This window comes from Heloderma suspectum, chromosome 6 (genome assembly GCF_057233095.1).
Source record: "Heloderma suspectum isolate Gila_16-S chromosome 6, 16-S_ref, whole genome shotgun sequence".
Classification (NCBI taxonomy): domain Eukaryota; kingdom Metazoa; phylum Chordata; class Lepidosauria; order Squamata; family Helodermatidae; genus Heloderma; species Heloderma suspectum.
This window is the reverse complement of record NC_139463.1, coordinates 54,495,159-54,510,034: the sequence shown is the minus strand read 5'-3', so window position 1 is coordinate 54,510,034 and position 14,876 is coordinate 54,495,159. Positions and strand designations below refer to the sequence as shown.

General features: G+C 46.3%; 1 protein-coding gene across 1 annotated transcript in view; it reads right to left on the bottom strand.

Moving 5' to 3' along the window:
* Window positions 1-14,876, bottom strand: part of EFCAB13 (EF-hand calcium binding domain 13) — a 236,485-nt gene that overhangs the window by 56,264 nt on the left and 165,345 nt on the right. The window contains exons 45-49 of the mRNA XM_084808226.1: window positions 14,772-14,876; window positions 9,900-9,971; window positions 8,038-8,142; window positions 4,982-5,053; window positions 2,076-2,186 (exon numbers count right to left, since the gene is read on the bottom strand). Of these exons, the coding sequence (XP_084664352.1) occupies window positions 2,076-2,186; window positions 4,982-5,053; window positions 8,038-8,142; window positions 9,900-9,971; window positions 14,772-14,876 (465 nt within the window). The remainder of the gene's footprint in view (window positions 1-2,075; window positions 2,187-4,981; window positions 5,054-8,037; window positions 8,143-9,899; window positions 9,972-14,771) is intronic.

The window sequence follows — 14,876 nt, the reverse complement described above, 5'->3', positions numbered from 1 at the left end:
CATGCAGAAGAATAGGGTGACTCAGAATAGGAGGAGAATGATGAAAGTTGCTCTGCAGTGGGAAATGGCGCCTAGCCTGGACTAGCAGCACAGGATCCAGAAGCATCTAGTGCTCTAAATGCTGAAGCCGAGACTTTCGTTCCTCTAGCATCATCTCTAGATTCCCCAAGAACTTCAGGCACAGCTATGGACACAGAGGACCATTCACCTCCCAGAACCAATGAAGCTGGGGCTGCTGCTATGCCACAGATGGTACCAGAATCTCCCACTGTCCCATGGAAGAGTCTGATATTGAGAGTCCAGCAGCAGAAAATGAAATGACTCTAGGAAGCCAGGTGCCTGCACTGACTCAAGTTTCTGTTAGTGAGGAGGAAACAGCTCCATATCATAGCAGAAGGTCAGGCAGAGAAATAAGACCCTTGAAGAAACTGACATATGATGAATTTGGTATAACAAGCTATAAATCTATATACCCTCCTCAAAGTGTTGTTATAAATCTGTGGGAATTTGGATGCCCATTCTAAGGGGGTGGGGTGCGCATGGTTTGCCAAAACGTCAAATTCCTTGCTGCTGGGAAAATGTAAAGTTGTAGAGAAAAGAACATCCTCCACCAGGTGGTGGAAGCAGACTGTGCTGAGGAAGCCAACCAGCCCAGCATGCCAAGACATGAAGGAGCTCATTTGCATGTTGGATAGAGTTGTTCATATGTTTTACTGTAACTGTTAAAATGAGCTGAAAAACAAAAGGGCTGTTTGGGCAGGACACTTGGGGTTTTCTTTTCCTTGTCAGCCACCCACAATATGGGTGCTGATTAGGTGCTGGCTTGCCCCGACCTAACGTGGCCCTTGAAGAGCAGAGGTCGCAGGAAGAGCATATGGGGCTGGGAGCTATATTTTCCTGTTGCAAAATGAAGAGCTGGGATAGTTGCTGGCAGGAAGCTGTTTCCTATTTACCATTACTACTACTACTACTACTACTACAAGTACTGTAGAGCTGAGCCATTCCCACGCAGAGTACACCATTGCTATCGTGTTCCTAAATTTAATCATTATTGGTTGGAAATCACTAATAAGTGGGTTCTTGTTCTGTGGCTAAAACCCCTTCTAGGTAGGGAGGCTTAGAGCAACCCTAGTAGTGCTGTTCTAACCCTAGCTGGGTTAGCAATCCCCATTGGCTTGGAGCTGCAGTCCCTGAAGCTCCCCGGCCGGCCCAGTGCAGACCCTGCACTGCGGCTCTCCAGCCCTGTGCCTGCCTTCCTGTTGCCACCTGCCCGTTGGAGCCCCTTACTGCAATGCACCCCTGAGGGGCCAGATATTGTAACACTCTCAAATTATGTACCTAGAGTATCCCCACTCATTGGCCACATCCCTGGAGTAACTGTGAGTAAGGCCAAAGGACAGAGACATCCATTGGCACATCTAGTCCTTGGGAGAAAGTGGGACATGTGGGACTAAAAGGTATTTTTGGTTAATGCGGCTGATCTCTTGTTGATTGACTGCTGACTTGGATAAATACCATTACTTGCACATATCTCTGGACTGTGTGTTGGGGGAAGGTTGCTACTCACACATCTAAATTGGAGTCCCAGGTTTCCTGAGTGGGGGCTTGAGCAAGAACTAAAAATAAGGGGAAAATAACCCCTAGACACTGAACCCAGTCCTGGGTGTCAACCCAAGGGTTACATTATGTTTTCAAAATTGCCATTCCCATGAGAAACTGAGGGGGAGAAACATTCCTCCACATGCCCTCCCCTCCCCTCTACTCTCCAGTATCTGTTCCTCTGGCTTGAAATACAACTGCCCTCTTCACATTCTGTATCCAACACAACCCATAAAAAGGACATATTCCGAATTGAAACTTATCCACCATTACACAAACTGGATAATATATGCATACATTTTCAAAAACAGAAGTTTTTCAAACTCTACTTCTTATGCCTGCATCACAGAATCTGTGACATTCACATTGTGGCATTTGGGGTGGGGGAGTTCATTCAGTGCTGAATGCCAGATCTTCTGAGCTTGCAAATAATCTCAACAGCTTCCCAGAATTCCTGTATCAAACTTAATACTAACCATCCACTGGGGTGTTTTTTAATGCTTCCTGGAGTTCTTCTTCTGTGAGATGAATGCCTGCACTGACCAGGATGTTTTCTAGGTCTTGAATATCAACCCTGTCTCCTGCAGCTTGGGAGAGAAGATCAGTCTGTCATGGTAGATGCAGATCTTACAAGCAACAGCTAGAAAAAGAGACTGACAAACCAGTTGGTAACCCTTACTCTGTTGCAGGCTCCTGTGCCCAGAGGAACTGTTTGGATATATTTCACTGTCATCTGACATAGCACCTTTCAAGCCACACCCCCTATGCTGGTTATCCGTGGCCATTTGCGGGTCACTGGGAGAATACAGATGTAGCATGTTATGGAACAGCCTCACTGCATTCAGTTCAGGCTTACTTATCCTCTCTAGGGCCAGCGTCTGGAAAGGGAAAAAAGGTTCTACAAGTTTGCAGAAGATGTGGGATGTGCATAGCATCTATTGGCTACCACCTGCAATGTTACCAAAGCAGACACTCACTGTAGTGAGTTGGTTAATAAGCAAAAAAGTGAACTTCACAGGGTTATTGTATGCTGGTAGTAGACCTGTGAGATTTGGCTTAACCATCAGCTTCATGGTTAAGTAAGCAGGCCTTTTATACCAGGCCTTAATTAGTTCCGAGCAAGTACAGCTGCATATGTCAACATCTGGACACTGCTAGGCCTTTGCCCAGTTAAAGAGATAAGAGTGTGCTGCCATGGTTCTCACATGGGAGCTGGGAGACTCCCTGCTCCCAACAGCTAGAATGTTGGGGCCCCTCTCTTTTAAGAGAGGCAATTAGTTTCTCAAGCTGGGATGCTTCGAGCACCTTCGGGGGGAGCCCCCTGCTTCTTTTAAGAGGGGGAAGGGGCACTGCCTCTCAGCTCCTGAGCTTAGAGAGAGAGAAACCTATAAAATCAAGCAGGCTAGTTTTGGGCTCTCTCTTCAAGGGACAATTCTCCATTCTGGAGAAACTTGTGGCTCAAGGGACAGCTTCTGTCTATCCTGGGGACTCCAATAGACACCCAGCTGTGACAGTTTGATTAGCTGGAAAGAGGTGTGAACAGTCTTTGCATGTATATTCTGCATCTATTTTCTGTCAATAAACTGTCATCCTTTTGCACAATTGCCTTGTTTCATCTTGGTAGTCAAAATAATCTGTTTTGGCTGGGACCTGACAGAATTAGGAACCCATATCAATACACTCATTCACCACAATCTCCTAAGCAATTTACAAAAAAGAATAGTTGTTTTTAAAAAATAATAGGGGGATGAATGAACAGATAATTTAATAAGGCAATGCTTTAAAAACAAAAAAAGGCAGACAGCCAAGTAAGGATCAGCAAGACCAATGGCTATGCCAACATTTAGCACATCGGTATGTATGACTATCGTTTTGGTTGCAAAACTGGCTGGTCCCAACACAGCTGAGGGACACACTGCAAGCTCCCTATTTCGATGACATCTGTCTTCACCCCATGTTTCTTTACAGAACTGTGAATTGCAGCCACCAACTATAACAACTGTTCTTGGGTGCATCTACATCTGGCTTATACCCCGGGGTGGGTGCTAGACGAGGTCCCTCGGCACAGACGACGCACTCACCACTTCGCAGTCTTCTGTGGCTTCCGCCTGGAAAATGCGGATTTCCAAGGTGTAGTTTTCCTCCAAATTTTTCGCGGGGTGCGCTGTCTAACCATCCTTTGGGGTGACATCACGGTTTGTGGTGGACGTAGGGTGGGCAGTGAGTGTGATGCCTTTTCCCTCCTCCCCTCTCTTCCCTCTCACTTCCCATCCTGCCACCAAGAGCAGCTGCGCCCCTCTCTGCCAGTGCTCAGCTGAGAGGGGCACAGTTGCGATGGGAGAGGGAAGCAGCGCTTTGTGCCACCGTGACGCAGTTGCTCGTGGAGGTGGCAACAGCGCTCGCTGGGCTCCTGTGCTGCAGCAAAACTGCAGGGTAACTCACCCCATATATCTAGCTTGTTGAGCATCCACAGCAGAGGAGCTGCGCAGCTCCAACGATGCGATGGACAAGCCGGGCGCCATGGAGATGGGGCCCATGCCTGTCTACCTGCCCCAATATGAAAGGCGGATTTTTATTTTTCTTTCAACTAATTTCAACTCGTCCTTTGAATATATCAGCAGATCACAGGCCAAAGCAAGACTTCAACGCTTGTTATCTCAGAAGAAAACAATGCAACAAGAGCCTTGAGTGACATCAATCCCTCCCCGTTCCGTATTTGAAACCATGAAAAGAAATAGGCTCCCTACAACCTCAGAATGGGCTGTGGGATTTAGGGAGGGTTTTGCAGAGATGGAAGCCACAGAGAAAGCCTGGATGCACCTATCATCCAGTGCTGGATTTTAACCCTGAAAGCCCTCCATGGTTTAGGATCAGGATATCTGAAGTATTTGCCTATACACAGAGATCTTCAGCCGAGGTCATTTGCAGGTGGCTACTGGGGAGAGGGCCTTCTCAGTGGCACTGACTCTGTTGTGCTTTTGACACTAGGTGAATACTTCATTTCCCCAGGCCTTTTAACATTTTAAACTTAACCTGCTTTATTTCTGCTGAGAATTGTTTTATGTGGCATTTAGTCTCTGGTGTTTTTATCGCATGATTAGTGTTCTTTTTATTGCTTTGTTGTATTTTTACCATAACTCTTTGACTATGTAAACCACCCAGGGAACTGTGTGAAAGGTGGGGTAAAAAAAAATCTATAATAAATAAATCCATCAGCTGGGATGGGGCATGGGGTAGGAAGAGAAACAGAGGAGCAAGCAGTGGGTAGGGTCACCTAGACTCCCCGTAGCAAGGGGAGAAACCTCCTGCCTATTTCTGAAGGTGCACAAGGGGGCACCGCAATCTAAAAGACACCCATACCTGCCCCAGCAATTCAACTCACTTTCAAGCTTGGAAGGCCGCTGCAGAAGCATGACATTCTCTAGTATGCCCTTCAAGTTCACTCTGCCATCTCCTGCAAACATTCAGACAGAATGGGGTGCATAGAGGAAACTGGAATGCGGGGAGGGAAGAAGAGGCGGGCACCTTCAGCCCCTCCCAACTTCCTTCCTTTATGCCAGAGGACCATGAGCAAATCCTTCAGCCCATCCTCCAACCCACAACACTTGCCCTCAGGTTTCGGTACAGGCCAGCTTGTGAGTGGAAAATGTTTGGATGCAGAAGAGACCCCCCGAGCCACCATATGGACCACCCTAAGTGGTGTGTGTGTGTGTGTGTAATGTCTTATTATAGGAGAAAGGGTTAAATATACTGTAAATTTCCATTCTCAGAGTTCTAGGATGGGGAAGTCGTAAGGTTGGAGGGGAAGCAGGGTCCTCTTGTAAGAATTACAACAAAGGAAGGGCATCCTTCAGATCCCAGACCTAACCCAGAGCATCGAAGAAAGCCTTCACAAGTGAAAACTATATATAAAAACACAAGAAAAAAAATATTCAGTGGTATAAATGCACCAAGGGACACACCAACAAAGTGGAAGGAAGCACACCCAGTGGAACGCGCAAAGATCCCAGTCCAAAGCTGATAATCTCAGAGATCCCAAGACAATGACACAAAAGCCACTCATGCATCTCTCTCTCCCCCCACCCCACACCCCCTTCCTTCCTTGTGGAAGGACTGCCCTATCCTGGAACCCCTAAGAGAAATTTATGGCAAAATCAAATTTTCCTTCCTCCAAGAGTTCCAGGGTGGGGCAGTATGTAGTTTTTGGATGTAGAAAAGCTGTTCATCCCAAGCGTGGGATTATATCCCATCCCTTGCTAGAAACAACATCAGAATGCATTAATGTGACAGACGGATCTTTAGGTGGCTGCCTAACAGACTGACTCAGTTAAACGGCAAGCAAGTCCTATAAGCTGCAGAAGAAACAGACCCTCTCACAGAACGGGCTGTAATGCCTTCTGGTGGGGAATCACCCCAGTCTGGTAAACAATCTCTTATCCATGAATAAATGGACAAGGAATGTAATATCTTATCCATCTAACCACTGTAGAAGGAGAAACCCTGGAAACTCACCCACTACCACTACACAAGATTGTACGAGCATAAGAAGAGCTGTGGTGGATCACACCAAAGGCCTATTGTAGTTCAGCATTCTGTTCACACAGTGGCCAACCCAATGCCTAGGAGAAGCCCACAAGCAGGACATGAGTGCAACAGCACCCTCCTGCTCATGTTCCCCAGCAACTGATTTACAGAGGCATAGTCCCTCTGATACTGGTGGTAATATATAGCCATCAGGACTAGTAGCTATTGATTTGTCCAACCCCCTTTTAAAGCCATCCAAGTTGGTGGCCATCACTACATCTTGTGGAAGTGAATTCCATAGTTTAACTACGCGCCATGTGAAGAAGTCCTTCCTTTCATCTGTCCTGAATCTCCCACAAAACAGCTTCATGGGATGAAGCTATCCATTACAACCCCACGATCTCTTTCTTGGTCCATCACTGCCATCTCAAATCCCATCAGTGTATATGTGAAGTTGGGTGGAGGAGTTGCCCCAATCTGCATCGTTTTATACATAGCTTATTTGAGAAATCAAAGCGGTTACTCAAAAGCTTCTAGAGAAAAATAAGTATGCTGTATATATTTCATGTGCTGGACAATCACATGTTTTTCTCTTTATTTTTTATGATATTGGGGCCTCTGAAACTTGACATGGTTTAGGACCTCAGCATGTCTTAATCTGGCCCTGCATATTCCAATCCTGTGCTTCATAAAGGGAACGGGGAAGCTGTTTGCTCAGGAGAGAAGAGACTGAGGGTTACTGTCCTTCTCCAAAGTGCCTCTCTGAGTCACTGAGAGGGAAAAGCAGGATGGACCAACCCTACTGCTAGTACTGAGGGTTTTTTTAAAAGGGGACCAGGAAACAGGAGAGGCCGCATGGAACCCTTTGGGGGTATTATTTACAGCAGGCTCTGTGTTCTCTGGGCATCTGTGGACTGTAGCTGCTGCTGCATGTCACTTGGTGGCTGCTGAAGAGATGCAAAGCCAACGAAGCAGGCGTGGAGTGCTGGCCCCTCAGTTGGGACTGAGGAGATCACTTGCTGTCGTCTCCTCCGTCCACAACATTCAACATGGCATTCATCTTTGTGTGGTGCTGACGAATGCCATGAGTTTTACTGAGTGGCATGAAGGATGGGTTACTTCAGCAGCTACTTTTCTTCTCTCCCAGGTTGAAGGCAGGGAGGTGATATGGGCCTCCTTTACTTCAGAGCCAACAGCTTTCTAGCCCTGACTGAGGGAGGGGGAGTAGCTGAGCATGGGAAACTGTGCCAGGACAGGAAAAACTGACATTTCTCAGGAACGCACTTTTCCTCAGGCTTTGGGTTCAGGGCACAACCAAACCACAGCTTGTGTCCCTGCCTAAAAAGGTGCCTCTATCCCACAAAAGAAACAAGTTGCTGAAGTAAAAGTCAAACAGTTTTGCAATGGCTTTGATATGAGCAATGTGAGAAATCTGCTGCCAAGCAGGGCCAGTCTGGGAGCTGAGGAGAAGCACCTTCCCTTGGTATCATTCTTGCTGGCAAGCCCTGCACCTCAGCCAAGAGGAGGTACCCTCGCAGAATTAATACTGCCCCAATCCTAGAACCACTGGAAAGCTCCGCAGTCCCACACGCCACTTGGCTTCTGCCAGCCCTATTCTTGGACCCAGTCCTGAGGGTGCACTTCAAGGGCTGCTTTGGATGCTCCTTAAGATTCACTTGTAAGATGGTCAGGTGCTTGCCAATTAAAGGCCAGTTTAACAAACAACTTTCAGGACTGGTTTATTTCTCCAGATACAAGGAATAAATGCCCAGGTTTGGGAAAAGGCACATTAAATGTAATGCTAGAATGGCCACACAAGAATCTATTTCCTTCCTGCTATATACATGTCTGGAAGCTACAAAGCTTCCTGGCTTTCTCCTAGCTGCCTCATAAGCCCTTTTGTTTGCAACTCACCATCAAGAGTGATGTGTTTCAAAGCCTCCTCCATGTCCTCTTCTGTTAGGTGGATACCCATTCTGGCCAGAGTGGAACTCAGGTTGCCAATCTCAATCACTTTCCCTTAGATCAATTAGCAGGAGGAATCAGCGAGATGCAATGATCCATTTTTGTACTTCACAAGCTACCTGTTACTTTATTACAACAGGCTTGTAAATAATCACTTGTTTGGTGGCTTCTGGCAAGAAATAATTGCTTCCACGGAAACTAGGCAGGAAGCTTTACAGAAATTCGTTCCCCTGGGGGGGGGGCACAAATGACTAACAGGGTAAGGATTTTTGTGGTCTTATTTGCAAGGCTTACTATTGGAGGCATGGTGCTGGACCAAACAAAGCTTTAGGCTAATTTTATATTAGAATTATTCAAAAGAAATTTTGCGTCATATAGATACCAAACAGAAGAATGCAAAAATGACACTCTCTGCCCAGTAGGTTTACAGTCAGGGATCAACAACAAACCCTTCCTGCATGGAATATACCACTTGCCTTTTTCCAAGACTCAACCTTCTGTGCCAGTCAGGTGCAGGCCCTGACGTTTCACCCTGCCTACACCTGACTGGCAAGATGGGTGGGACTGGACCCCTCACCCTACTTAATCTAGCACTTCCAGCTCCCTCGGCCTGGCAGTTCTCTGGCTCTGCACCCATTGAGGACCAGCTCATACATGAAGAAGGATACAGCAATAATGGCTTCATTTAAAACAGAGACCAAAAGAATTAGCAAGTGAGGGCTAAAGTATATGTCACAACAGAGGTGCTTAAATACATCTGTGCCTCTTCAACATTCTTGCAGGTAGCAGCTGGGCAGGGGGCACAATCCCAATGGCATGGGACTATGGCATGGGAGGAGGGATTTTATTTAAACCTTTCCCAATGAATTATTTCCAATGAAAACACACACACACACACACAGTGTTATTATTTCTCCCATTACTAATAGGGCAAATAGCAGTTTTCTTCATTTACTAACAACAATGAAAGGGGAAAATATTTTTTAAAAGCCTTCCACGGAGGCTCTAATCACCCTCAACCCCAGCTGCTGTTCACAAAAATGCTAAAGAGGCAGGGAAGCATTCCCCTCTCTCTCTGTCAGGATATGCAATTTGGCCCCCAGTGCTTCACCACTACGTTTCTGAGGCAAACAAGGCCCTGCACAGCAGCTCTCAGCAGGCAATGAGCAGAGCCCTGCTCACCTCACAAACGCATGCCAGCATTTGAACAGGGGCACACACATTTTCAAGGCCTCCTTTTCGAATGATCAGCAACATCCCTAGTAGTCCCTCACAGATCAGGGTAGAGCCTGGTGTGAGGAGAGGAACCCTAGTGGACCCTGGTTGGGGCAGAGGACAGCATCTGGCGGGCCGGGGAAAGAGCCTGGCCATGCCTAGTGGCTCAGGGGTGGTGTCTGATGGACATGAACAGTAAGCCATGCAGAAAGCCTGCGCCCTTCATTCTGTCCCCTCCACCTGAGCTTTTACCCTTCCCTGGGGCCACTGGCAAGGACATTACGAAAACTCTGAAATGTGAGTCCAGATTCCTTTAGCTTAATAGAGACAACCATGATGGGACAGTAACTGCTCATTATCCTTCCTTTTGTCATAATTAGGAACATAGGAAGATGCCTTATACTGAGTCAGACCCTGGGTCCCATCTAGCCCAGTACTGTTGACATGAACTGGCAGCGGCTTTTCAGGGTTTCAGGCAGAGTTTTCCTGCTCTACCTGGGGCTGCTTGGGATTGAACCTGGGACTTTCCGCATGCAGAGCAGGTGTTCTACCACTGAGCCATGGCCCTTCATAATTAAAATGCCCCAGAGACTCACCTTCTGCACCTGCTATTACCTGCACAGTCCTCATTCCCATCATGAACTCATTCAGGTTAACTTTGCCATCCTCTGGAAGATAAGATGGGGAAAGTGGTCCACTCAGCTGGACAGGGAAGCAGAATGTCCAATACCATTATTTAAGCCACAGGGCACACTAGGAACTGTATGGAACATGCAAGTCACACGATCTACTTCAGACAAGCATGACAGAAATGCAGGGTATGGAGAGAGAAACCAGAAAGAGATTGACAACCGAGCGGCGGGGAGCCAGGATGAGAGTTTCCAACTTTTCATCAAGCCACTGTGGCCGTGTCTTTATCTGCACCTTGATGTGCAGGAATCAGCAGGTAATCCATGCTGTGTAAAGCCTGCTGATCAAGCTGCTGATCAAGCTGCTGTTAAAAGCAAAAGAGCAGGTCAGGGAAGATGTGTTTTTTCTGGGCAGCGGGCAGCCCTAGGTGAGTGTCAGGCGGCAGTGGGTGCTCCAGCAACTTAGGCTAGGAAAAACGTTCAGGAAAGACTTTGCTAAAGAAGTCGATCTTGAGCAGTGAATTAAAGGAGGACAGGCATTGAGCCGTAGAGAAGGGGACACTTCTCCAAGCATCCCTGGAAGGAAATGAAGAGAAAGCTGGAGGCAGAGTGCAGACAGTGGGAACATAGCTACCAGCTGCGAGAACTAACAGCCTAAAAGGCTGTGTCAAAATACTTACGTCGTAAGATACAAACAGTTTGACTATCTGGACCTCTTACAAACATTCCGGCATCTCTAAAACTGCCATGAGCAACTGCTGGGGCATTTAAGGTGCGCCACCTCCACCCCCATCCCCCCAACCCCTTTTTCAGAGCCAATAAATATGTTATGAGGTGCATGGATGAAACAAGCAGCATCTGCTGAGGACTAGTGTACATAAGGCGCGCACCCCCTTTCTGGCCCCTCCAAAAAGGGACTGCTAATTACATCCATGGCTGAAACTGGTATCATTTGGTGGTAGAGACCACCTTCCTGTACCTTAAAATACCCAATCTGACTGATTTATGTGGGGCCAACCCAAATCAGAACATTAATTATTATCAGAGTCATAACAACTTCCATATACTTAATTGGAACTATGCAGATTTGCGTAGTTCATGAAATTATTAACTATTTTAGCAATGAAGTCAAAGTATTATTTTTACTGCAAGAATACTTTTGTATTTATTTATTTGTTTGTTTGTTTGTTTCAATTATGAAAACATTGAAAACAATTAACATGCAACCCCACAGAAAACCCCAACATAAACTCCATATTCTCCCCTTGTACTCTAGCTCCAATGCCCTAATAAAGAAAAAGTAGCTTGTGCATTCTCATTTCTTTCCAGAATCTTCCACATTCTTGAAAAGGCTGCTGTGTAGTCACATCCAGTGAAGCAATGAAATCCAGATAGGGATTTGCACACTGACGATCTCAGTGAGTCTGCTAGCTTTCTCACACCTGTGTACCTCAAATTGTTCTTTGCCTGCAGGCCTACATCCATCCAAACATTCATCTATGTCATTGTGGTGGATGGCAATATTACCTGGTGAGGTTCAAGGTAATATTGGTGGTAAATCTGCCTCTTAATGGGTGCATTAGAAGGAGCTCTCTGTTCACTGCATTACGTACTACAATTTGCAGTATGGAAATTTGCAACTTTTTAGGGTTCCATGCAATTATGAGACTCAGACTTCCATGCTTTAATTAAGAACAGCACCAGAGCCTATTTGAAGTTATCATTCCTTAGAATTAGACAAGTGAAGCTTGTCTAATTTCTACTCTAGAAATTGCATACTGCTGGACATGGCAGCTAGTGTTGGCTCTTCTGTCTCATTCAGGAACTTTTATTGATGGAGTGTCCAGTTTTGATATATGCCAGGCAGACATGAAATCCACCAAGCATTAGGAACAACCTGTCAAACTTAGGACTTCTGTTTGCTTTTATTGTTAGTGCAAGTCTCACAATAGCCAAATCATACATCGCAATAACGTGCCTCTGCTGGCACTCCTCAGCTATTTTGTGGGAACTTTTAATTTTTTCTGCCACAGCCTGATGTTGGGAACTGACTGATTTGTGGGAAATACATGGCTTCGGCTTTCTTTTGGGGAAGTTTATCCACCAAAACTCTGGAATTCCAACCTGTCTACATTGGAGTTCCTTCTGAATTAAATGCCAGTGACATCATCCACATAGCGTCAAGCACAATGAAAACTTCATAATTATCCAGAATTGCAGATCTTTTGCCATCAACAAGTGGTGCAAATCTATCCCTTGATAGTTCTGGGACACTTCCAGACAAGGTTTTCATTGTGAATCACCCTGCATCATTCATGGACTTTTACAGGGGTTTCAGATGTTGTCATCTTCCATTTGTAACCCTCCTGTGTCTTCCCACCACATCCTCCATCTTTTTTCTTTCCAGAACAAATCAAGTAAGATTAAGGAGGAAAAGACAAATAGCTACACAATGTCTTTCCATTGGTAGCGCTAGGAGCCATCCATCTGGAAGCACCCTTAATGTATTCCTGTATGGTTCCAGTTCCAAACCAGAAGCTGTAAGAGGTCTTCTCTTCCTTTTTGTTATTAAACAATACACACACACACACACACATTACTATTGAAGGATTTAGTGAAGTGTCAACAGTTTCTTCTTCTCTGTCATGACTCCACTGGAGAAGTCCTTCTCAGAGGAGGAGCCCCCAGAGACCCAGGGCACCCCAAATCAGGTATTGCCACCAGACCAGCAGGAGCCTGGGCCCTCCGGGGTGATGGTGGCAGGTCCATCACTGTCAGAGGAGGAGATTCTGCCTCTGAGACTGACTGAGGCAGAGACTGATGTGACCATGCTCCCCCAGGAGCATGGTCACATCTAGCAGCAGGCCAGTAGGGCCCTTGCGAGAAGGCGTGCTCACTTGCAAAGGACTCCACAGAAGAAAATGACTCCTCAAGAGTAGGGCTCTGAACCTGGAGCTCTGATTACTGCAGCTGAGCGCTGGTGGGGCTCAGCAAGCTTTGGGCTTAAAAGCCTTCCCTGTAGACCTAGCCAGCATTTGAACAACACCGTTTTTCCAGCTCCTGTGCCACATACCTTGCCTCCTGGACCTTGCCCTGTGACTGATGTTCCGTGTTCCTGATGCTTGGACTCCCTATTGAATCTGTCTCTGGACTGTGTAATGTATCTGACTGGGTGCCTGTGTTCTGACTTCTGCCTGTTAATTGGATCACTCCTGTCCTAAGTCTGAACTCCACTGGATAGAAAACTGTGTGCTTGAATGGTTGCTGGCTTCACTGCACTGCTTCTGTGTTAGCCCTGCACTCAGAGTCTGCTGCAGTCAAAGCAAGACATTCTCAGGGTTCCCATACAACATTCTGAACACAGACACCATCTGTGTCATGGAGATGGGTTCTGCTTTCCATCAAGAGTGTTGACACAGGCATCATATCCCAGGCAATGCCTGTAATTAGCTGTGGTAATAATGTCATTTTTTCTGGGGTGGCCCACTGCTCATCAAGCGATACAAATGGTAATTCAGTCCCTATTTTTTCAAGAACTGACACTGTGCCCAGGACATGTAAGAATATAGTGGATCTTCCCATTGACACAGCCATACTTTTCACTGCAATGCCAACTGGACATTTTTCAATGTCTTCATATGCCCATGTGTTACAACAAGGTACAACTTCTTGCTAAAACAATGTCGTGTGTCTCTAGTTTGAATGACATCACTCCTATCAATCTTGCTGCCAGGATGTTCCACGGTTCGCTGTCTGGTGGCTACTGGTGATTATGTCGGCTCCTTTCCACAGTAAGCCCAAGAAAGAGAAGTACCAGTACATTTCTGGAGCTGCAATATCAGTTCCTTACTTAATTCAGTACAGTGGAAATTGTTATGATTCTGACCATATTAAAAGGCCTGATTTGGGGTTGGCCCTATGAGAAGCAGTCAGACTGAATATTTTAAGATACAGGAAGGTGATTTCTGTCTACGTATACCTGTTTCAGACATGTACCTTATGATTTAATTAACAGTCCCCTAAATGCCCCAGCCAGCAGTTGCTCATGAGGCAGGCAGGTTTGGAGATGCCACAACATTTGTAAGGTGTCCAGATAGTCAAACCTTTCGTACCTTCTCACATTAAGTATGTGACACTGGTGCTTGGACTATAAGTAGAACTTCCATGTTCAGAGGCAATGTACCTCTGAACACTAGTCGTGTGGGACAAACCATGCGAGAGACCTGCTGCTGCTTCCACGCCGTGCTAGTGAGCTCCCCAGAGGAATAGGCTGGCCTCTGCTGAAGCAGAACATGGTTTTCCCCTCTGTTGGGCAATGAGCAGTGGGAGGTGGAGGGGTGGAAAAGGGCAAAGGGGACAAATTAAGTAGCCCCTACCAAGCCTCTGTTGAAACTCAAAGCCTACCAAGAATGCTTATATGTATTTTTTATGGGAGAAATTATTTTGTTTGTTTATTCTACACGATTACACAAGAGTGAGGGTGCTCCTAGTGCTACCACTCAAAAGGCCCTCTGCATTTATTCCTCTCTACTCCTTAACGGACTTCTTGTGGAAAGAAAAAGATGGAAGCAGCGGTGGGGAAAAACGCAGGAGGGTTACAAGAAGAAGACAACGTTGTCTTGGCCCCCTGCAAAATTCCATGGATGAGGCAGGGGGATTGCACCGCAAAAGCCTCATCTGGAAGCCCCCTGTTTTACCAGGTGCTGTTTGGGCCTCAGCTGTAGCCTGTGGGGTCACAAAAATAATCCTTAAGGGAAGCATGTATCTTCTGCCTGAACTGGGTACTTTGCATCCATGTGAGCCTCAAGAGGAGTATGAGTAAGTGTTCAAACGACTCACCATCTGTAGCTACATATTTCAGAGCTTCCTGGACTTCATCATCTGTTAGGTAAATGCCCATGTTGGCCAGAACAGCATCCAGGTTACGGACATGAACCCGATCCC